Genomic DNA, 23,983 nt, shown 5'->3' with positions numbered 1-23,983 from the left:
TACCACTGGGAACTGGGGTCTGTGGGAGACAGTTATTTCTGGTGTCTTGCAGTAATTTTGCCTCTGATGCAAACTGAGCACAGACATCAGTACAAAGTGAGCCTTAACAATGACTAATCAAGGGGGGGAATGGAACAGTAATCAATTCCAGAATTATAATAAAAACAAAAAGAACCGCAGGTACTGTAAAATCAGGAACAAAAACAGAAGTTGCTGGAAAAAGCTCAGCAGGTCTAGCATCATCTGTGAAGCAAACAAAATCAGAATTAGTGTTTTTGGTCTGGCGATCCTTGCTCAGAACCAGAATGCTTCAGAATTTTATTATTATTTTGAACTTTCCTATGTTTACATGGAAGAGTTAAACTAATTAGAGACAGAGGGTAGTAGTAGTAGTAGTAGAAGGGAGTTTCTCAAATTGGAGACCTGTGACCAGTGGTGTTCCACAGGGATCTGTGCTGGGACCACTGTTGTTTGTGATACATGTAAATGATCTGGAGGAAGGCGTAGGTGGTCTGATCAGCAAGTTTGCTGATAACACTATGATTGGTGGAGTAGCTGATAGTGAAGGGGACTGTCAGAGATTACAGCAGAATATAGATAGACCGGAGAGTTGGGCAGATAAATGGCAGATGGAGTTCAATCCGGGCAAATGCGAGGTGATGCATTTTGGAAGATCAAATTCAAGGGCAAACTATTCAGTAAATGGAAAAGTTCGAGGGAAAATTGATGAACAGAGAGATCTGGGTGTTCAGGTCCATTGTTTCCTGAAGGTGACGACACAGGTCCATAGGGTCGTCAAAAAGGCATATGGCATGCTTTCCTTCATTGGGCGGGGTATTGAGTACAAGAGTTGGCAGGTCATATTGCAGTTGTATAGGACTTTGGTTCGGCCACATTTGGAGTACTGTGTGTAGTTCTGGTTGCCACACTACCAAAAGGACGTGGATGCTTTGGAGAGGGTGCAGAGGAGGTTCACCAGGATGTTGCCTGGTATGGAGGGTGCTAGCTATCATGAGAGGTTGAGTAGATTAGGATTATTTTCATTAGAAAGACGGGGATTGAGGGGGGACCTGATTGAGATCAACAAAATCATGAGGGGTATAGACAGGGTGGATAGCAAAAAGCTTTTTCCCCAGAGTGGGGGACTCAATTACTAGGGGTCATGAGTTCAAAGTGAGAGGAGGAAAGTTTAAGGGAGATATGCGTGGAAAGTTCTTTACACAGAGGATGGTGGGTGCCTGGAACGCATTGCCAGCGGAGGTGGTAGACGCAGACACTTTAGTGTCTTTTAAGATATATTTGGACAGGTACGTGGATGGGCAGGGAGCAAATGGACACAGACTGTTAGAAAATAGATGACTGGTTAGACAGAGGATCTTGATCGGCGCAGGCTTGGGGGACCAAAGGGCCTGTTCCTGTGCTGTAGGTTTCTTTGTTCTTTGTAATTATAAGGGCAATATGTTTCCTTACAGTTCAAAATGTACGTAAATATTGTGTTTCAATGACCTGGGCCCACCTGCTGTGTATTTTCCCTGACTATTCAATTCAATCCAGGGCTTCGGATAAGGTCAGGGTAGGGAGAAATGATTCGCTTCCCTAAATCAACTTCCTCAATTAGGATAGCAGAATTTTTGCCATGAGTGATTGTATTATGCCAGCTGAATCAGTTGCGCAGAAACATTGTTTAGTGACATCTTACCTTTACTTTGATAATCGCTTCTCCGTCCCAAAACAAAGCCAATTTCTTCCAATTAAAAGAGGCTTTTTTTCGATATAAATCTAATGGACCACTGGGAAAATCCTGCAATAATGAATCCAAAGTATTTTTCTCAACGCTGCCTTCCGCAGGACAAATTGCATTCATCTCTGCTTCTGATGTGCATTAACCTACAGCAACAAATAAATGAAATTAAACACCATGTGTTTAAAAGCTTGTGTCACATCATTCTAGGAAGTTTTAAAAAACCCACTAGATCCAAACAATATACCTAAAGGCAACAGAAAAGATATTTTGCATAGGATTTTAATCTTTGAGGCTACTTTTGGAAGAGCCTGGAGTGCAACTAATCGAACACACAAGTGGATATCCTAGCACTCAGCTAAGTGTAAGGCTTTGTTGTAAGTCTAGAGATCATCAGAACCTAAAAGGACAGAAGTTGGCTATTTGGTCCCTCAAGCCTACCTGCCACTCAAAAAGTAGGTCTTCGCTGGGCCTCAAATCCTCTTTCATGCTAGCTTCTCACAGCCTCATCTTTTGATGTTTTAAAAGTCTCTTTCCCCACTGAATACTTACAGTGACCCAGCTTCCACAACTCTGGGATATGGAATTCCAGACATTCACTCACCTCTGAGAGAAGTTCCTTCACATCTGTGTTAAATGAATGCCCTTCTATTTTGTTCAAGTGTAGTTATAACCAATGTTTGAGATTTCCCCAGCGGGGAAAACATCTTCTCAATATCTACTGTGTCGAGCGCCCTCAGCGTCTTGCATGTTTCAATATGATTGACATATTCAATAGCTTGTAATGAAAAAGTTTCTTTTGAGAAAGATTAGATTAGATTACCTACAGTGTAGAAACAAGCCCTTCGGCCCAACAAATTCACACCGCCCCTTGAAGCATCCCACCCAGACCCATCCCCTACTCACCCACACATCCCTGAACACTACAGGCAATTTAGCATGGCTGATCCACCTAGCCTGCACATCTTTGGACTGTGGGAGGAAACCGGAGCACCCGGAGGAAACCCACGCAGACACGGGGACAACGTGCAAACTTCACATAGATAGTTGCCTGAGGCTGGAATTGAACCTGGGTCCCTGGTGCTGTGAGGCTGCAGTGCTAACCACTGAGCCACTGTGCCGCCCCCAAAAGTACAAAGTTATGAATGAATCCCCATTAAAAAAAAACCCTGCACTCCTGTTAAAAATTTCACTCTCCTCTTATGCATCTTTACATTCTTCACTTGATTTAACAGTAATATATCTGCCCATTTCACCAGTTTGTCCATGTCCTCCTTTGTAAGCATTCAACTCATTTGACTACAGTTGGTGTCATCTACAAGCTTTCAAATTACACCTGTCTAGATCATTAACGCAAGTCAAAGCAAATGGTAGTTCTGCCCCCTGTAGGATTTCCACCAGTTTGAAAAACAATGTTCCCCACTATTCTTTCTTGCCTTGACCCAATATGGAATCCCCATAGTTAGTGGCACTTTAAGATAATTTATTTAATTTTGCTAACAAGTCTGTGATGTGGTGCTTTAATTAATGCTTTCCCAAAGTCCATTTACATACTATCATTAGCCAAAATCTACCACACTACTTCAAATGAACTCAAAACAGGATTGCCAGAAACTATTTCCTTTTAACAAATCCACTTTCAATAATGCAATGTCATATTGGTGGAAAAACTAAGGTAATTGTTGCTGAAAATTTTACTTCACTAACATCTGCAGGAAATGCACAAATTGGTACAGCTCTTCCACAGACCAAACAGTCACAGTAACAGAACGATATTTATCAAAAAACATCTGACATATTATTCATATCAAAAACATCCCAGTTTACTGATAGCAAGACTTGTCATATAGTGAGAGAATTTCTCTAAGTTATTCTAGTATTACTCAAATTGAGGTAATTTTAAGCTCGTAGGCCAGGTAGGGAAGCTTCAGGTGGCAGTTTAAAATGTCAAAACTGGAAAGCCCAACAAGCCACTCCCAATTTTATGCTTTTAATCAAGTTGTTCAAACTGTGATACCTCTGATGCTGATGGGATTTGAACCCAGTCCTTTTGACTCAAAACTAGGCAAGGCTACTATTGCGCCACAAGAGTTACACTTCCAAATTCAATGCAGGCAAGGGGAAGGTGGCAGTGCACATAAGCTGATTGATGTGCAATTTCTCAATCCATCAGTCTCTCCAGAGCCCCTTTGCATGTTAGATAACAAAGGTGTAGAGCTAGATGAACACAGCAGACAAGGCAGCAGAGGGGCAGGAAAGATGACGTTTCAGGTCTGGACCCTTCGATATTTCCATCTATTCACTTGTCTGTGGCAGGGAAATAAAGTCTATAAATATAAAAATTAAAACTAAATACACAAAATAGATACTGGAAATCTGAAATAAAAAGAAATTGCTGGATATGGTCAGCAGATCTGGCAGTATCAATGGGGAGTTAATGTTGTAGGTGGGCTATTTTTCATCAAAACACAAAAAAAGTTTCAATTCTAAAGAGAAAGCAGGAACAGAGATAACTGGGTGTGCTTGAAAACAAGTCTTTGAAGTGGCAGAAGTTGAATATATGATTAAAAATGAACATGGAGACCTTGGGTGTTTAACATCACCTATAAAAGTTAAGGATATTGTGAAGAACCATTACAGAACATTGATTTGGTCTCAAATTCACTGTGTGTCCAGTTTTGAGAACTACACTATAGGAAGGTTCGGAATGCTTGCGCAAAGGCGCAGAAAAGATTTACCACTTATCATAAGAAAACACCTAGAATTATTCTGGTATATCTTTTCTGCACCCTTGCTAAACTGAGGGACTTCATTAGTGAGAAACTAAAGTCGTTCTCATTAGAGAAGAGGGAGAGGAGATCTGATTTCTGTAAGGTCAGCCAGACAGAGAGACAAAGAGAGGGACGGAAAGAGAGAGATTGTTTCCATCACATGCAACATCATTGACAAAATAACTTAGATATATGCAGAGAAAAATGCCTTTTATACATAGTGAGTTGTTATAATCTGGAACACAATGCCTGGTGATGCGGGAAGCTTCAATCATGGCTCACAAAAGGCAATTACAAAAGCACTTAAACACCAAAACGTAGAAAATAGGAAGAGTTGGCCATTTGACCCCTCAAGCCTGCTCCACCATTCAATATGATCATGGCTGATCATTCAATTCAGTACCCTGATCTCATTTACTCCCTATATCCTTTGATGCTTATAGCCTAAGTACTATATCTATGAAGTCATTCATGAAGTCATTCAATGTTTTGGCCTCAACTTCTTTCTACGGCAGAGAATTCCAGAGGCTCACCACTCCCCATGTGAAGAAGCTTCTCCTCATCTCAGTCCTAAATGGTCTAACCCTGTAGCTTTAGACTCTGAACCCTTGCTCTGGACTGCCTGCTTATCAGAAACATGCTTCTTATGTTTATCCTGCCTGGACCTGTTAGAATTTTATAGGTTTCTACGAGATCTTCCATCATTCTTCTAAACAACTGCACCTCCCAGTTGCGAACCATTTTAACACCCCCTCCCATTCCTTAGACGACATGTCCATCTTGGGCGTCCTGCAGTGCCACAATGATGTCACCCGAAGGTTGCAGGAACAGCAACTCATATTCCGCTTGGGAACCCTGCAGCCCAATGGTATCAATGTGGACTTCACAAGCTTCAAAATCTCCCCTTCCCCCACTGCATCCCAAAACCAGCCCAGATCATCCCCACCTCCCTAACCTGTTCTTCCTCTCACCCATCCCCTCCTCCCACCTCAAGCCGCACCTCCATTTACCACCTACTAACCTCATCCCGCCTCCTTGACCTGTCCGTCCTCCCCGGACTGACCTATCCCCTCCCTACCTATGCTCTCCTCTCCACCTATCTTCTCCTCGATCCATCTTTGGTCCACCTCCCCTTATCCCCATCCCCCTCTCTGATGAAGGGTCTAGGCCCAAAACGTCAGTTTTTGTGCTCCTGAGATGCTGCTTGGTCTGCTGTGTTCATCCAGCTTCACACTTTGTTATCTTGGATTCTCCAGCATCTGCAGTTCCCATCCTGATTGCGATAATTAGTCCTTTGCTAGGCTTATGTGCTGTCTTGAAGATCAAAGAGACTACACAAGATCCTATGACATTCTTTGAAGATAAGCAGGGAGATTTTGTTGGTTTCCCGACTAATCCACTTCCTTCAGCAAATATGATAAAATCCAGATTGACCAGCAATTTCTCACTCTTAAGCACAATTTATTGTGGATGAAATTAATTCAGCTCCAAGTGGGACAAGGAATAGTTAGGCCACCTGACAATGCAGGGAAGCTGTCAGTTGCAAAGTTGGTGATGGTGATCGCTGGAGGTATGTGTTGGTGGTGGAATTATGATCAAGGCGCTGGACATATGGCAGAAGGGGAGACTTCTGAGCGTGCATTTCTGACTCATGCCTTGTAGAGTGGGGACAAGCTTAGGGAGTCAGGCGGTCAGTTACTCATTGCCTGATTCAGAGCATCTGACCCAATTGTAGCCACCATATTTAAATGGCTAGTTCAGTTCAGTTTCCGTTCAATGGTTACCAGCAGAATGGTGACGGTAACGCATTGATTATAAAGGGGTGTGATCAGATGCAGACTTGTTGGAGATGGTCATTCTCTGGTATTTGTGTCATGGGAAAATTACAAGCTACTTGTCAGCCAAAGTCGGGGTCTTGTCCAGGTCTTACTGCATTTTGATATGTAGTTTCAGTTCAGGAGTTGAGAAGGGTGCTTAATGTTACACTGAATGCGGAGATGACTGATCTCCAATAACCACAACCATCTTCCTTTGTGCGCAAAGTGTTACGCTGATTCCTATTTATTTCAGTTTTGCTAGTGCTTTTAAATACCACACTGTCAAATGAAGTGTTGACATCAAGAGCAATCACTCTTACTGTACATCTCTTTTGTCCATGTTAGAGTCAAAGATGTCGTGAGCTCAGGAGCCGAGTGACCCTAGCGGAACCCACATAGAGCATTAGTGAGCAAATTACTGCTAAGCAAGGGGCTGTTTAATGGCACTGTTGACGACAACTTCCATCACCTCACTGATGATCAAGAATAGATTGGCAGGGATGGTGACTGGCTGAGATGGATCTGTCTTCATCTTGTGTATAGGACACACCTGGGCAATTTCCACATTGTCAGGTAGATGCCAGTTGTTGTAGTTGGACCAGAACAACTTGGCTAGATGCATGTCATCCATCCAAGATTGTGGCTGAGTAGCAGTGCAGCATTTCAGCTGCTGAGTCCAGGTCTCATCTGTTCCATCTACATCTTTTCTTAAAATACAAAAAAAAATCCTCTTTCCTTTAATTTTTGCATTTTGCAGAGACTTCATTGGGGTATTAGCAAAGAGAGCAGAAAGGCAGCAACAAGTCAGGGGCGGTGCATTCTAGAAGTTACCAGCTTCAGACTCAAGGAGTGAGTTCCAAGGGCCTACAGCAGTATCAGCATGGAGACTTGAAACTTTGGGATGGGAAGTCTTACGAAGATAAGACTTTTAGATCAGGGTGCTACATCCTTTCTTCTTGACTTTTGTATTTCTGCTTTTGTTTTTTTTAGAAATTCTGTTTGTTGAATTTTAGATGGTGATTTTGTCTTTTGTATCTAAAGGTTTCTTTTCCCCCCAAATTCAGGTTTTTGTACCCAAAGTAGTACAGGAACATGGCGACTTTGTACTCCTTTTACTGTTGTCCTGTATTTGAGTACATGTGACAGTAAAACCTAATTCTAAGTTCTACAAGTCTTCAGCAGGAATATCCTCAGGACTCACAGACTTTGCAGTATCCAGTGGCTTCAGCTAGTTCTGTTATCATGAGGAGCATATAAAAATGTATTGGAGTACCATTCTGCTGCTGCAGCTAATGACTCAGTGCCTCAACAGCACCAAGTTTTGAGTTGCATATCTGTCTGAAGTCCCCAATTTAGCACACTGATAGTGTGCCACAACATGATAGAGGGAATTCTCAATGGGAAGGTGGGGCTTCACCTCCACAAAGACTTCTGAAAGATGTTGAAATGGATCATCCACTTGGGACTTGTAGTTAAACATTGCAAATGTTTCAGTCTTAAATTTTGTCCTGATATGTTGGGCTCCCCATCATTAATGATGGGAATATTTTTGGGGTCCACTTCCTGCGAGTTATTTATCTGTCAACTACCATTAAAGACTGCATGTTGCATGATTACAGAACTTCGATCTGGTGCGTTGACTGTGGAATCGCTAAGCAAGGTGCTTACACTTTGATATCACAGTTGTGTTGTAGCTGTACCAGTTTGACAGCTTTTTTGGCATGCCTGATGCTGCTACTGGCAATGCCTTCCTGCACCGTTGATTCCCTGGTTTAAATGGAATCGTAGATTAGTAGACCAGGTCATTGAAGAATACTGATTACTGAGGAGTGGAAGGGGTTCCTAGCCCATTGCTCACCCCACAAGACTACATGGGGTCCCAAAACAATGTTGAGGGCTCACAGGGCAACTCCCTCCTGATTGGATGCTACTGAGCTGCCATCTTAGCTAGTGAGACAGGACACATTTGGGAAGGTGGCGTCTAAGGCTCCTCTGATGCTGCCTGGTCTGCTGTTTCTCTAGCTCCACACTAATGTCAATAGGACTGAGTTTGCCAGTCATTTCTGATGCCTAGATTGATGTTGGCTGATCCATCTGGTTTCTTTGTTTTGCTAAGACTCTGTAGTTACTTGATGCAGAGTAACTTGCTAGGTCATTTCAAGGGACATTTAAGAGTCAATCACACATGTGGTGTTGAGTCACATGATCAAATCAAGTAAGGATGGCAGATTGCATTCATTAATTCCATTTAGGGAAGGAAATGAGATTTTGTCAATAAACAATGGTTTCATGGTCACTGAAAAGATCTCAATGCAAGAATTGAGAAATTCAAATTCCATCACATGATGGGATTTGAACCCAGGTCCCCATAGCAGTGTTGGGGTCTCTGGAATACTAGTTCAGAAACAATTATGACTACACCATCTCATCCCTAAATCTATTCTTGTGATGCTGACTGAGCGATAACTATTATTAAGCAAGACAGAAGAAAATAACTCAAAAATAGAGCCAATAGAACATAGAACATAGAACAGTACAGCACAGAACAGGCCCTTCAGCCCACAATGTTGTGCCGACCATTGATCCTCATGTATGCACCCTCAAATTTCTGTGACCATATACATGTCCAGCAGTCTCTTAATGACCCCAATGACCTTGCTTCCACAACTGCTGCTGGCAACGCATTCCATGCTCTCAACTCTCTGCGTAAAGAACCTGCCTCTGACATCCCCTCGATACTTTCCACCAACCAGCTTAAAACTATGACCCCTCGTGCTAGCCATTTCTGCCCTGGGAAATAGTCTCTGGCTATCAACTCTATCTATGCCTCTCATTATCTTGTATACCTCAATTAGGTCCCCTCTCCTCCTCCTTTTCTCCAATGAAAAGAGACCGAGCTCAGTCAACCTCTCTTCATAAGATAAGCCCTCCAGTCCAGGCAGCATCCTGGTAAACCTCCTCTGAACCCTCTCCAAAGCATCCACATCTTTCCTATAGTAGGGCGCCCAGAACTGGACGCAGTATTCCAAGTGCGGTCTAACCAAAGTTTTATAGAGCTGCAACAAGATCTCACGACTCTTAAACTCAATCCCCCTGTTAATGAAAGCCAAAACACCATATGCTTTCTTAACAACCCTGTCCACTTGGGTGGCCATTTTAAGGGATCTATGTATCTGCACACCAAGATCCCTCTGTTCCTCCACGCTGCCAAGAATCCTATCCTTAATCCTGTACTCAGCTTTCAAATTCGACCTTCCAAAATGCATCACCTCGCATTTATCCAGGTTGAACTCCATCTGCCACCTCTCAGCCCATCTCTGCATCCTGTCAATGTCCCGCTGCAGCCTACAACAGCCCTCTACACTGTCAACGACACCTCCGACCTTTATGTCGTCTGCAAACTTGCTGACCCATCCTTCAATTCCCTCGTCCAAGTCATTAATAAAAATTACAAACAGTAGAGGCCCAAGGACAGAGCCCTGTGGAACTCCACTCACCACTGACTTCCAGGCAGAATATTTTCCTTCTACTACCGCTCGCCAATAAATGTTTTGCATCTGCTTGAGAAGGCAAACTGGCTTTATTTAAAATGAGGTGATCTTTATTGGACCATACACTGTCAGAGATTGAGGGGGCTTGATGGAGTGGATACTAGGAAGACGTTTGCTCTTGTGAAGAAGTCTAGAATCAGGGGACAGTTTAAAAATTAGGGGTCTTCCTGACATATTTAAGGCAGAGATGAGAAGATCTTCCTCTCATGAGAGTCACTAGTCTTTGAAGTTATTTTCTTCAGAGCACAGTAGAATCATTGTTGAAATTGTTTAAGGATGACTTAGGCCACTTTAGAAAATCACTACTGGGATGTTGATTTCACTGCCCATTGCAAACTGCTAAGTGGACTATTAAGAATAAACCAGACCAGGTAAGGACAGCAGAGATAATAAGAACTGCAGATGCTGGAGAATTCACTACAAGGTGTAGAGCTGGATGAACACCGCAGGCCAAGCAGCATCTTAGGAGCAGGAAAGTTCTTCAGGTCTAAGGCCCAAAACGTCAGCTTTCCTGCTCCTAAGCTGCTGCTTGGCCTGCTGTGTTCATCCAGCTCTACACCTTGTTGTCTCAGGTAAGGACAGCAGATTTTTCCTCAAGAACATTAGAGAATCAGATGCATGTTTACATCAACATGGTCACCACCATACTAGTTTTTTATTGCAAAAGAATTTCTCCCAGAAATTTAACACAAAATACTACAGATGTAGTAAAACAGTGCTGGATTAATTCAGCAGGCCCAGCACCATTATGGGAGAAAGAGATAGAACATTCTGAATTTTCCAGATCCTGGCAGATCTCCGACGTGCAAAGGGTTTTGCTTTCTCCCGAGGTTAACGTGTTATTTAAACACCACGTTTTCGACCTTTAATGACTGTTATACGCATCTATAAAAGGTCAACTATGTAATCACCTTCTTTCCAGACTGAAGCTGCCAACTTTCTTCTCTTGACAATTATCTAACTGCTGAATGTTGCCCGCGATTCCCGGTCACTTCTGGCCCAGTCAGACCGGGGTGGACGGTCACCAGACGCTGCTCAGATCCTTCTTCCGCCTGACTGAGGAGGTGCTGATTTGTTTGCTGTGCAACTTAACATGTCGACTGATTTCTCAGCAAACCACCTCGGGCCTTTCCACAAACATATAAACTTCCGACAGTTTCAGCCGTTCCCCCCCCCCCCCCAGCCGTATTTTTATTCCCGTCCAACCCCGACCCCGCCCCCCCTCCAATCCCAACCGTCAACCGCTCGTCGCCGACCCGGCGGAAGTGACAGCAGGTTGCCACGGTGACCCATCCGGTTTTGTTTCTGCCGGTTCGCCTGGTGAAGGCCGCGGCGATGGTAACGTTGGCGGAGCGGAGATTGCGGCTGGATGCCGCCGGCTTCTGGGCCGCGCTCGACGTATGGACCCGGAAGCCGCAAGTGGCGAACCGGCGGCTCAGCGGCTGCTGCCTGGTGGCCGAGAGGGAAACACGCTGCTCCGTCGCGGGGCTATGGCCGCTTGTGGAGGAGCTGGTGCCTGGATTAAGGGCCGAGCTGGACCGCGAAATGAATGAGATTCTCCTGGCAATGACGGGGGAGCGAGCTGGGGACAGACTGAAGGTGACACTAAGGACTGTGATTCCCAAAACACAGGCGGAGAACTGTAGAGAATTAGTCATCCAAGGTAGAATGATTCAAGGGTTTTTGCGGGGGGTGTGAGGGAAACTGCAGAAACCTAGATGTTCTAGCGTTTCTGCATAATCGTACGGCGTATGAGCACTGCTGAAAAAAACACATTTTATCGAAGCTTTTCAGTTTGTCCTCGTTACATATAAAATCTGGGTCTCACTTTGGGTATTCTTGCAAATTGTCCTGATGGATGCCAGACAGAGAGGTTTTGACAAAATGTCTGTTTTCAGTTACTTGTACACATTGTGCTCGAATGTGATCACACACCTTTGGGTAGTGGCTTCTGATTGGGTCTGGGACAAGTGAAGTGATGACGCCAGCATTTGGGTCCAAATTCCATCTAAGCTGTGTAGTGATGCTTAGAGGTCCTGTGAACACCAAACAGCTCCTAACACGTTAATGTACAAATATGGAAGTTGCTATCACATATTGACATTGGAGGTGCACCCAGCGGAAACATGAGGGGGACTGTTTTTCAGGATATCTGTAATAAAGAAATTGCTTTTGAGGATGCGGGTGGAGGATATGTAGCATACTTGGTACCAATGGCATTGAAATGACTGGGAAAACAGCTGAGAAAATTAAGCAATTCGGGACTAAATTAAAATAGGTAATCTTGGGTGTATTCTCTAGTTTATCTGAGCCACAAGTTTTCACAGCCAGGGATGAACATGCATGACCTGAGCAATGCAGCATAGTTAAATAGTGACCAAGGCTAGGACTTAAATGTTGAATAATATTTGACATATCTGAATGAAGAAAGGTGGCAGGTTAGCTCTTTTGCTTTGTAGATGATGAACAGGTTTATGGGATGGTGGGCTATTGGCTGCAGTATTCCTAGCTTCTGACCTTGTCTGGTAGCTACTGTGTTTTTGTGGCAAGTCCAGTTGACTTTCTAGTAAATGGTATCCCCTACGATGTTGATGGTGGGGGATTCAATGATATAATCCCATTGAATGTCAAGGGAAATGAATAGATGGTCATTATCTGGCATTTGTGTAAAGCAGTTGTTCTTTGTCCCTTGTCAGTCCAAGCCTGGATATTGTCCAGTTCTTGCTGGATTCGTACATGGACTGTTTCGGTATCTGAGGAGTTGTGAATGCTTCTGAACATTGTATAATCATCAGCGAACATCTCCACTTCTGACCATGTGATGGAGGGGATGTCATTGATTAGGTAGCTGAAGGTGTTTGGGACTAAGACTACCCTGAGGAACTCCTGCACAGATGGCCTGGAGCTCAGATTGACTGACTCACCAACAACCATGACTGTTTTCCTTTGTCCCAGATATGACTCCAACCAGTGGAAAGTTTGCTCCCTGTTGCCAGTTGATTCTGGTTTTACTATAGCTTTTTGATGCAACACTCAGTTGAATGTAGCTTCGCAAGGGTGATCACTCTCTCCTCAGCTCTGACAAAACAGCTGAATTCCAATGTTTGACAAGGCTGTAGTGAGGTCAGGAGTTGAGTGGTCTTGACAGAACCCAGGCTAGGTATTACTGAACAGGTTATTGCTGTGCAGGTGACTGCTTAATAGCACAGTTGATGCCACCTTCCATCACTTTACTGATGTTAGAGTAGACAGGTGGCGTGGTAACTGGCCGGGTTGGATTCATTCTGCTTCTTATGTATGGGACTATTTGGGCAATTATCCACATTGTGGAATTGGATGCCAGTTTTGTAACTTTCCTGGGACTGCTGTGCTGCAAGGCTCTTACAAACAAAGGCAGTACATTAATTTTGTGATTTTATTCTTCATATAGATTAGAAATGTCAAATTGGCAGGGTATCCACCAGAAAAAAATATTTTTGGGACTGTATCCCAGACAAAACTTTTTGGATCGAACTAGAGACAAGGATCAGGTAATGTGCATTGAAGAAGATTTACTAAATGGTGTCGGAGTAAAATTCGCTGAGAAAGCACTGCCTGTACCTTTTTTGAAGAAGGTGCCCGACCCAAAACATTAACTTGCCTGCTTCTCCGCTGCCTGGCTAGCTGTGTTCCTCTAGCTCCACACTGTGTTGTCTCTGACTCCAGCATCTGCAGTTCTTGCTGTCTCTGACTGACCATACCATGGTGGAAGTTAACATTCGGTTTTATTGTGGTGGAGGAAAAAAGTATGTTTAAAAACAAATATATTAAACTTGAAGAGTAAGTCATAAGAAATGAGGGCAATGTTAGTTAAAGTGGACTGGGAAACAGTTTGAGCAGCAAACTGGTTGAGGAACAGTGGCAGCTATTTAAGGAAGCAATTCATGACTTGCAACAAAGATATGTCCCAGTGAGAAAGAAGCATTCAAGGAAGGGATTAGCTAATCATGGTTAATGAGAGAAGATGAGGATAGCAACTACTAGAAAAGAAAATATACAATGTTGCTAAATTTGCTGAGAAGGCCGAAAGATTGGGAAAGTTTTTAAAAACCAACAAAAGATGATAAAAATGATAAGTAGAGGAAAATTAACTTTAAGTGTAAACTTTCCAGTGAAATCAAGACAGACAGAGTTTCTTAAAAAGTGAGAAAGGCCCTTGAAAGAATAAGGTTGGGAAAATAACGGGAAACCTCTGGAACCTTCCTCCCCCAACCCACCTCTAGGGTATTCACCATCCATCATAACATTCCTCCTTCTGATGCTGAACATATTGTACTCAGCAAAGGTCTCAGCCTTATCCCTCTGCATCCCCACCTTAATGAATTTCAGTCGAACTCTTTCATTGTCTTTGCCTCCTTGCCTATTTCTTTGTGCGAGATTCCTACTCTCTAACTACAAACTGACTACTCCCCATGGTCTTAAATATAGCCCTGACTTTGTTATTAAACCTGCTGACGAGGGTGGTGCCGTTGTAGCCTGGCATACTGACATCTACATTAGAGGCTGAGCCCCAGCTCTCATACCTCCTCCTATCTTCACTTGGACCATGACTCCACCAAGGCACAAGAGGCTATTGTATCAACAGTGGTCACTGACCTCATTTCATCTGGTGTTCTCCCCATCACTGCCTCCAAGCTGATAATTCCTTAGCCCTGTATAGCTCACTTTTACCTCCTTCCAAAAATCCACAAGCAGGAAAATTGACGTTTTGAATTGGCACCCTTCTTCAGAAATGAGGAGGGGATGGGAGTTCAGAAATAAATAGAGAGGAGGGGTAGGGCTGGGGAATGTAGGTGGGATGGTGATAGGTGAGTGCATGTAGTGCATGGTGGAGATTGGTCAGAGGTGGGAGGTGACACCACATGCAAACTGGAGGAGCAGAACCTCTTATTCCGCCTCAAGAGCATACAGCCTGGTGGCCTCCACATGGAATTCATCAGTTTTAAAATCTCCCCACCCCACCTCCAGTCGCATCAAGTCAACCCTCCCTCTCATCCCTGCCTCTTTGATCTGACACAACCTGTCCACCTTCTCTTCCTCCTATTCATCCCCCCACCGACCTCATTGAGCAATCCCCGCCACTCCCTACCCACACTCACCTGTCACTATCCCACCTACCTTCTCCAGCACCACTCTCTTTCTCCTCTCTCTTTTATTTCTCAACCCACTCCCCCCCCCCCCCTCCCCTCCCCTCCCCATTTCTGAGGAAGGGTCCTAACCCACAACATCAACTTTTTGCTCATCTAAAGCTGCCTGGCCTGCTGTGCTTCTCCACCTCCATACAGCAACTGCATTTCTTGCCATCTCACAATCTAGCCTTCTGCATTCGCTGCTCACAATATGGTCTCCTGTACACTGGGGAAGCATAGACTGGTTGATTGCTTTGCAGAACACCTCTGTTCTGCCTGTAACAAAGACCCTGACCTTCCAGTTGCCTGCCACTTCAGCACACCACCGTATTCCTTGGCCAACCTCTGTCTCAGGCTTGCTGCACTGTTCCAGTAAAGCTCAACGCAAGCTGGAAGAACACCTCATTTTCCACCTGGGGATCCTGCAGCCCTCCAGATTCACTATCGAATTCAATAATTTCAGGACCTGAACACTCATGTTCTAGCCCCCCTACCCCATACACTATGTCTTGTTATCACATAGTCTGCCATTATACACTACCTATTGTTAATTGCTCTTAACAGTCTCCAATACCAGCTATTCACTATTCTAACCTGATCGTTATCCACTCCTTTCTGTCCAAATGTTGTTCTCTCTCTTTGGGGTCCTTGCCCACATCATTTACTCTTTACCTCTCTTACCCTATCTTCTGCATATAAACCGATGTTTTCCTAGCTAAGGTAACAAGCTGTAGAGCTGGATGAACACAGCAGGCCAAGGAACAGAAAGGCTGAGGTTCAGTCTTCACAAGACAAGTCCTTCATCCCAGGAGACTGGTCCTGTACTGTTGTGCAAAGGGAAACAGACTGCATACTCTAAATAAGGTGTTATCAGTTAAGGTAGATGAAAATTCATTTCTCTAGGGGGTATGAATTATTTACTGCAGAGGGCTGTCGAGGCCGAGTTGAGTTGTTAGGAATATTCAAAGCTAAAATACTAGAATTTTGACTAGTATGGGAATCAGTTATGGGGAAAGAAGATGATAATGGAGTTGAGGCTTATCACATCAGTCATGATCTCATTGAATGGCAGAGCAGACTTAATGTGCTTGATGATCTACTTCTCTCCTGTGTCATATACTCCTGAGAGTAGAGACAAGTAGGTTTTTTTCACATTGGCAAGTTGTAAATAGTAGTGTGTCACATGGATCAATGCCACGGCCTCAACTATTTGCATCCTACATCAGTATTTTTCAACCTTTTCAGGCTGAGGTACCCTTCTTCAGAAATGGGGGAGGGGAAGGGGGTTCTGAAATAAATAGGGATAGAAGATGGATAGAGGAGGAGATAGGTGGAGAGGAGACAGACAGGCCAAAGAGGTGGGGATGTAGCCAGTAAAGGTGAGTGTAGATGGGGAGGTAGGGAGGAGATAGGTCAGTCCGGGGAGGATGGACAGGTCAAGGGGGCGGGTTGAGGTTAGTAGGTAGGAGATGGGAGCAGGGCTTGAGGTGGGAGGAGGGACAAGTTAGGGAGGCGGGGATGAGCTGGGCTGGTTTTGGGATGCGGTAGGGGGAAGGGACATCTTGAAGCCTGTGAAATCCACATTAATACCATTGGGCGACAGGGCTCACAAGCGGAATATGAGTTGCTGTTCCTGCAACCTTCGGGTTTTCCTAGCTACTATCAGTTCTGAGGAAGGGTCACTGGACCCAAAACATTAATTCTGATTTCTCTTCTCAGCAAGTCAGGCAGTATCTGTGCTTTTCGGGCAACTTCTGTTTTTGTTTTTGATGCTTTATGCCAGTCGTTATAGTTGAATACACTAGTAGCATTCCAAAAATACTGAATCAAATATCAAAAGTGAGAGCAAAGGTAAATAAGTATCACTAGGGAAACTAATGGGCCTAAAGGCCAGTATGTCCCCTGGACGTGATGAGATGCATCCAAGGATATTAAGAGGTACAGAGGGATTTTCTTATTAAGGGTTGTGGTGTGAGTTGGGCCTGTGCTCTTTGGGACTTAGATTAATGAGTGGAAGCCTAACGGAAACATACAAGATTCTTAGTGTAGATAGAAAGAGACTGTTGTACAAAGGGAAACAGACTGCATAATCTGAATAAGGGGTTATCAGTTAAGGTAGATGAAAATTTATTTCTCTAGGGGGTATGAATTATTTACTGCAGAGGGCTGTCGAGGCTGAGTTGAGTTGTTCGGAATATTCAAAGCTAAAATACAAGAATTTTGACTGGTATGGGAATCAGTTATGGAGAAAGAAGATGATAGTGGATTTGAGGCTTATCACATCAGTCATGATCTCATTGAATGGCAGAACAGATTTAATGTGCTTGATGATCTACTTCTCTCCTGTGTCATATACTCTTGAGAGTAGAGGCAAATAGGTTTTTTTTCACAGTGGCAAGTTGTAAGATCAATGCCACGGCCTCAACTATTTGCATCCTACATCAGTAGTTCCCAACCTTTTCAGTATCAAGGCACACTTCAATGAAATATTAAATTAAATGTCAGACCTATGTCTATGCTTTCGGAAGTCTACACATACTGGAGTCTTTTGTGTGTGCAATCATAGGGAGACTGGGGTCAGCAGATACTGCAGTCAGTAATAGACACTGAGGCTGCAAAATAGATTGCCAGCATGAGTATCAGCTTAACATTCAGGTAAAGCATTGCTGCTACAAGAAAATTTTGTGGCACACTTCTTGCCTTTTTGCACCACAACTGCACCAGTTTAAAATCACTGATCTGTATCAATAGTTTGGATGACGGGCCAGAATGTATGGTTACCAGATTTGCCAATGACACCAAGTTAGGTGGGATAGTAAATTGTCAAGAGGAGGTAGAGACACTGTGGAGAGAGAAAGATAGTTTAGACGAATAGGCATTTGGCAGGAAGAATAGAAGAGATATATGTTATAAAAGTGGACAGAAGTTCTGTGTGGGTGTCCTATCACTTGAAGGTTTGTATGCAGGTACAGCAAGTGATCTGAAGGCAAATACAACATTAATTATTGCAAGGGGAATGGAATATAAAAGCAGGGAAGTTATATTGCAACTGTGTAGGACACTGTTGAGACCACATTAGGTGTACAGTTTTGGTCTCCTTATTTGCATTAAAGAGATCAATGCTTTGAAAGCAGTTCAGTGTAGTTACACTCAACTCCTTCCTGGAATGAAGGACTTTCCTTGTGAAGCAAGGTTGCACACGAAGGCCTACACCCATTGCAGGTTAGAAGAATGCGAGGTGATCCTATTGAAACATACTAGATCTTGATGGACTGAGTACAGTAAATATCTGAAGATATGAGGAAGACTAAAACTTGAACATGTTTTCTTTTACCAGAAGACTTTCTTTTCTCACAAAGGGTTATTAGAATGTGGTATTTCTTCCCCATTAGTTGTGGAAGTTGAGTTTTATATAGATATTGGATAGATGAGGATTTTGGGATCCAGACAGGAAAATGAAACTGAGAACATTGAATTGAGGAACAGGTTTGAAGGACCAAATGACCTGTTAATGTTCCGAAGTCTTGCATTTCTACCTAATTTGTATAGAAAATAACAATGACCACATAAGTAAAAGCATTTTTATGTAGTAAGTGATTAGGATCATTCCACAAATGATGGTGTGGGTAGGTTCAATTGAGGCATTCAAGAGGATTTTGTTGATTATCTGAAAAAGAAAAAGATGCAGGATTGTGAGAAGTTTGTGACTTTGTAATTGCTTGTAATTCATAACTTCTGCTCCTACTTCGTGAATCTATAAGTGGCAGAAGGTAAGTGGCTCCTTGGAGAACCAGTATAGACAGGACAGGGCTGATGGCCATCTCTTGTGCTGCAATCACTCAGTGATTCTGTTTGAATCACTCTCCCCAAGAATGGGCAGCTAAGAAATGTGCAGAATTTTCACTGATACTACTTTTTAAATTAGCAAATTAAAATATAGTTCTCTCAAGTGACATTGTGTACATCGGGCACAGCAAAACCAAATACTATTTCATCTGCTTGTCAAATTTCAATGTGGCTTATGACCAAGGAATTCAAAGAAATAGATCCTATAGTACAAATCTGTTCATTTAAATAATATTTTAATAAACAGTTAAATGATGCTTTATACTGTAATAAAAGATCTGATCATAACTGTAAATTTACAGATCAAGGATGATTGCAGGTGTCAGTAACATGGCAGCTGAGGCAGCTTTGCGCAGTGATGGTGATTTAGGTGAATTGGATTTGAGCATGTAATGTTTTGTGCACAAAATTCCATAACCTTTGGCATAAAAGAATCAGAAATCAAGACGACACTGAAGGACGCTGTCACGCCTTGAAAGAACTATCCATTTAGTTCCACATCTTTGGACTTTCTGTACATCCATATAAATTTTCTCGCTTTTACATGTGAATTTTGAGAACTGTTATTGAACCTCCTATCATTCGTTCAAGCAACACATCGCAGACCCACTGTCAAGCTTTGTAAACCTCTTGGCCTCATTTAAGCTGCTTGGTTTTATTCCCCCCTCCCTGCCCCCCACACCTCACCAACCCAATTGCCCTAGAACTGTATTCTATCCTCCAGTGCTCCTCCCACTGGATATACTTTTAACTTCAACTTTATAAGGACAGTTTATGATTCTGAACACTTCTATCTGTCCTTGACCTATGGATTATCCACAAAGAATCCCAGTTCCTTTGTTCCCAGTCTGTAACTGAAGCTTTTAAAAATAAATCTCTGCAGTCTTCTCAGGGCCTTGGTATCATCCATTTGTCTAACAATTGACCAAGTAGCAATGCTAGTGTTTCAGGAAGTATTAGCATAATTTTGCTCTTGTTTCTGTGCCTCTCCTAACAAAGACAAAGCATGTGGTGATTTATGTAAATAGATCGGAATGGTGAAAGACAAGGAGCTCTGTATTTTGTTCCAGCTCTCTAAGCACAGCATAAAAACATCCAAACTACTAATGCTTCTACTCTGCAGATTTTGAAAACAACACAGCAACATTTATACCATTAGAACGGCATATTGCAGAAAGGTACACACTCAAGAAGAGCAATATTTACAGCTTTAAACTTCAACAAGTTAAAGGCGATGAATTATTCTGGTGAGTCCTTAGCCAGTCAGCTGTATGTGTGCTGCAGGATTGAGAATTAAGTAAATGTTGAGTCCTATTTTTAAAACAAAATTAGTCGTGAAAATTCCCCTTCAGAAAGAGTTTGTTAATAGTCAGACTGCTAATTCTTATCTTTGGCCCTTTGTGAACTTTCAATGTAAAGCAATGGCTGAAAGGTTGGTATTTGTCTTTTTAGCAGTCAAGTTGAGTCATTTGAGATTAGCTATGTTGTTTAAATGGAGATGGTATACAGCTTCTAGTAATTCATTGAGGCTTTCCTCAATCGATATTGTGTCTATTTTGTATTCTGTCTATCTGTTATGTTTTACACTCCTGTACTTCAAGTGACTTACATTGTTTCCCCCTTACTTTCTTCATACCTATTTAATTTCTGTGTACCTCTTCTATTTAGGTTGACACCCAAGTTAAGTAACTCCATTATTCTTTGGAGTAGGTGGCAAGCATACTCCTTTGAAACATTCACTAATAACTTTAGGCTTTGGTTCAGTGCATATCGTGTTTAGCTTCATTTTGACAATGTAGTTATCTTAACAGGACTTGAGACTTTGAGTTTTGCTTGGTATTGATGTGGGAAATAGCCTAGATATTTTCAGTTAAAATCACTTTGAATTTTGACAAGAGGTAGCAGGAACTGTCGATGCTGGAGAATCTGAGATGATATGGTGTGAAGCTGGATGAACACAGTGGGCCAAGCAGCATCAGGAGTAGGAAAGCTTGACGTTTCGGGTTGGGACCCTTCTGAAGAAGAGTCCCGACCCAAAATGTCAAACCTTCCTCCTACTCTGCTTGGCCCGCTGTGTTCATCCAGCTTCACACCATGTTATCCTGAATTTTAACAAGTTTTATTTTTGTAATAAAAATCCTGTGTTTTCTATTTATATGGCATTTATGGTTATTATAAAGAACTGGATAGTCAGAAGCAAAATGGTAGATTTGTGTGACCATTCCAAAATCAGCATTGGTAACTTCAGTAAAAGCCAATGCATTCTACCATGCCGATTGTAAACCGTCACAATCCCCCATTCTTTTCTTATGAAATTAGTGGCAAAACTATTTTATTTGTATAACAATGATTGAAACTAGTTTATTGCAGTCTAGAAATTGCTATTTCAGTATTTCTGTGGTATTTAACTGTTTTGTTCTCTGCGTGAAAGGTTTATTTCTGTTTCGACCATGTGCCCTGAGAAGTGGAAAGCAGATGGAATTGTATATCCCAAACCAGCATGGCTGTCAGATGTATTGCTCACAAAGATTGTGAAATGGTCAACAGAGAACGTGAAGAATTATTTTAAGAGTACACTTTCTCTCATTTCTGTGGAAAAATACAATGAATGTTACCACCGTCTTAAAGCAAAATACAAAGAAATGGTCAAGGTACAATTTTGAGAACAAAATACCAAAAGTAACTAATTCTCTTTCAATTTAAATTGTATTTATTTTTAAAATCCTGTTTCTTTTTCACTTGCACCAGACGTATGTTGACTTTGAGGCGCAGGAATAGTCTGTACTTAGTTTCCTGGCACTCTGTAACTGTTTGATAAGATATGAGAATACAGTGGTGCTTTATGTTCTGATTTCAACAATTCTTTATAATTTTGGTGAAAGTTGCAGATTGTCATATTGTTGGTATTGCTCTTCAATAGATTGATACCATGATGGCCTTCCCCAAGCTCTTTTTATTTTCAACAATAAACCTAAATGCAAAGATTCATATAAGATGTTTTGCCAAAAGGGACCTAAACAAGGACTGTAAATTTGTTAATGTTTGAAATTTTCAGTATGGAACCCCCTCCCGCTAAAAGTGTGGTTGATTATGGCTCTTTGAAAGGAACCCACAAAACCAATTTAATAATTTTCAGGAATCTGAGGCAAGTTCAAAGTTAAATCCAGATGAGTTTATTTCTCCTGCTTAGTAAACGACAATGCTATTGGATGTACAATCTTGTCTGAAATTCTTAGATAGAAACTAAGAAGTCTTCCAGTCAGTCACAACTTTGCTGATGCAAACAAAATATTCCGAGCAAGTGGATGGTCACCTTGAACATAGTACTGTGGCAGTAATAGAGATCAGGACCTAGTCTGGAGGCTTGACAGCCTAGGACTTTTTTCACTAGTGTGTAGGAGGTTGATAAGATAACGAGGGGTATAGATAAGTTGAATGGCAGGTGGCTTTTCCCAAGGGTGGGGGATATCAAGACTCTGGCATATTTCTAAGTTGAGAGGAGAGAGATTTTATAAAATCGTGACAGGCAGTCTTTTTCAACAGTGTGTTTCACATGTGCAAAGAACTTCCGCAGGAATTGTTAGATAAGGCTACAGTTACAATGTTTAAAAGACATTTGGATAAGCACGTAAATAGAAAATGTTGGGTGTGGAGCATATGGGCCAAGTGTCAGATGATAGAACTAGTTTAGTTTGGGCTATGGTCAGCATGGAATATTTGGACCGAAGTTTCTGTTTCCGAGCTGTATGACTCCGACTCGAGTCTAATTGCCAAATCTTCTGCACTAGTGGCCAGGATATACTGCGGGGTTACCAGAGTGTATGAAACAAGTAAGAATTTCTTTAATATCTATCCCTATGATCATCAATATTGTTAATCATAAAAAGAAAGCAATATTAATATAACACTGTTGATAACTATTGGATGTTGTAAAGATACTCAGCCAGTTAATTATTTTTGAAGCTCTGAAATGCAGAGTCACTGTTACAATTACTAAGTGTGGTATGACATTAAAATTGCTAAAATAATTGATTTTTAAATGGTTCTGCATATTTATTAATTTTTTTTAAATCATGTAACTTACTTGGATGCAATATAGTTGGCTGGAGTTTCCACACAATATCTACTCCGATATCCATGAATCCAGATGCAAATGAAATAATACCTAAAATAGTGACACTTTGAATTTACGCATGTTGTGCTTAACTGCTTTATGATGGATTACCTGCAGTGTTCAATGTGAATTGAAGGGTGATTCACACAAAGAAGAGCCTGTCCACAAACAAACACTATCCCCATTTAATTGAGATTGAGTGTCTGTCTACCAGTTATGTCCTTTCATGATTGCTCATCATGTGGCATACAGCAACTCGGCTGCACAGGTACCTGTGATTTCATGAATCCAGTATTAATCGCTTCTAACTACAGTGAGTTGTGATCAATTGAAACCTGGCCCAGATAATTTTCTTTGAGTTGATTACTTCCCTTGATGAAATTCCATAGCTCTTTGTGTTAAACGGTTAAAGGCGGCTTTGTATTGTCATGTATTTAAGCTCCCTTACTTATTATGTTGTTATTCAATTTTAATTAGATTTGGCCTGAAGTAACGAATCCTGAAAAATTTGTGTATGAGGATGTCGCCATTGCAACATACTTACTGGTAACTTGTTTGAACTTTACAAACTTTGATATGCTGGCGTAGTTGTGGGGTCTAGTTTAATTATTTAAGCTATTGTCTGTATGGTGTTCCAGAGAACCATTGATAACTATAATCATTGGTCTGCTAGAAAACTTTCCATTTAATCTCTCCAACCCATTGCCAGACTTCTCCTAAACAACTTAGAGTCATTAAATATTCATGAGGAAAAGCTCAGTTTTTGTTTAGACAGCAAACAGATTTTTAGTTTTGACCCTTGCTGCAATTGTATTGCACTTTCCAAATCAATTTGTTTAATTACTGAAGGATATGAATAACCACTAGTACAGCAAACAAGTAAAGATATGGAGATTTTGTCCAGAATTTTCATGAAGCTGCAGGATATGATTTTATTTCAAGAGGATATTCCACAGGATCTTTCCATGGGATAAT

The 23,983-nt window shown here is 42.0% G+C and overlaps 2 protein-coding genes across 4 annotated transcripts in view; one reads left to right on the top strand and one right to left on the bottom strand.

Annotated features, from left to right (window-relative positions):
* Positions 1–11,038, bottom strand: part of acox3 (acyl-CoA oxidase 3, pristanoyl) — a 182,939-nt gene extending 171,901 nt beyond the window's left edge. For both annotated transcript variants that reach the window (XM_059645781.1, XM_059645786.1), the window contains exons 1-2: positions 10,792–11,038; positions 1,700–1,887 (exon numbers count right to left, since the gene is read on the bottom strand). In XM_059645781.1, the coding sequence (XP_059501764.1) occupies positions 1,700–1,864 (165 nt within the window). In that variant the 5' untranslated portion in view covers positions 1,865–1,887; positions 10,792–11,038. The remainder of the gene's footprint in view (positions 1–1,699; positions 1,888–10,791) is intronic.
* A 141-nt stretch (positions 11,039–11,179) lies between these two features.
* The window catches only part of trmt44 (tRNA methyltransferase 44 homolog), a 51,033-nt gene continuing 38,229 nt past the window's right edge, over positions 11,180–23,983 (top strand). Inside the window, exons 1-5 of one of the 2 annotated variants that reach the window (XM_048537463.2) lie at positions 11,180–11,543; positions 20,018–20,141; positions 21,326–21,545; positions 22,683–22,724; positions 23,486–23,554. In XM_048537463.2, the coding sequence (XP_048393420.1) occupies positions 11,216–11,543; positions 20,018–20,141; positions 21,326–21,545; positions 22,683–22,724; positions 23,486–23,554 (783 nt within the window). In that variant the 5' untranslated portion in view covers positions 11,180–11,215. The remainder of the gene's footprint in view (positions 11,544–20,017; positions 20,142–21,325; positions 21,546–22,682; positions 22,725–23,485; positions 23,555–23,983) is intronic. The other variant, XM_048537470.2, reaches the window with a different exon arrangement.

Source organism: Stegostoma tigrinum, chromosome 1 (assembly GCF_030684315.1).
Source record: "Stegostoma tigrinum isolate sSteTig4 chromosome 1, sSteTig4.hap1, whole genome shotgun sequence".
NCBI classification, from domain to species: domain Eukaryota; kingdom Metazoa; phylum Chordata; class Chondrichthyes; order Orectolobiformes; family Stegostomatidae; genus Stegostoma; species Stegostoma tigrinum.
This window is presented reverse-complemented; position numbering and strand designations above follow the sequence as displayed.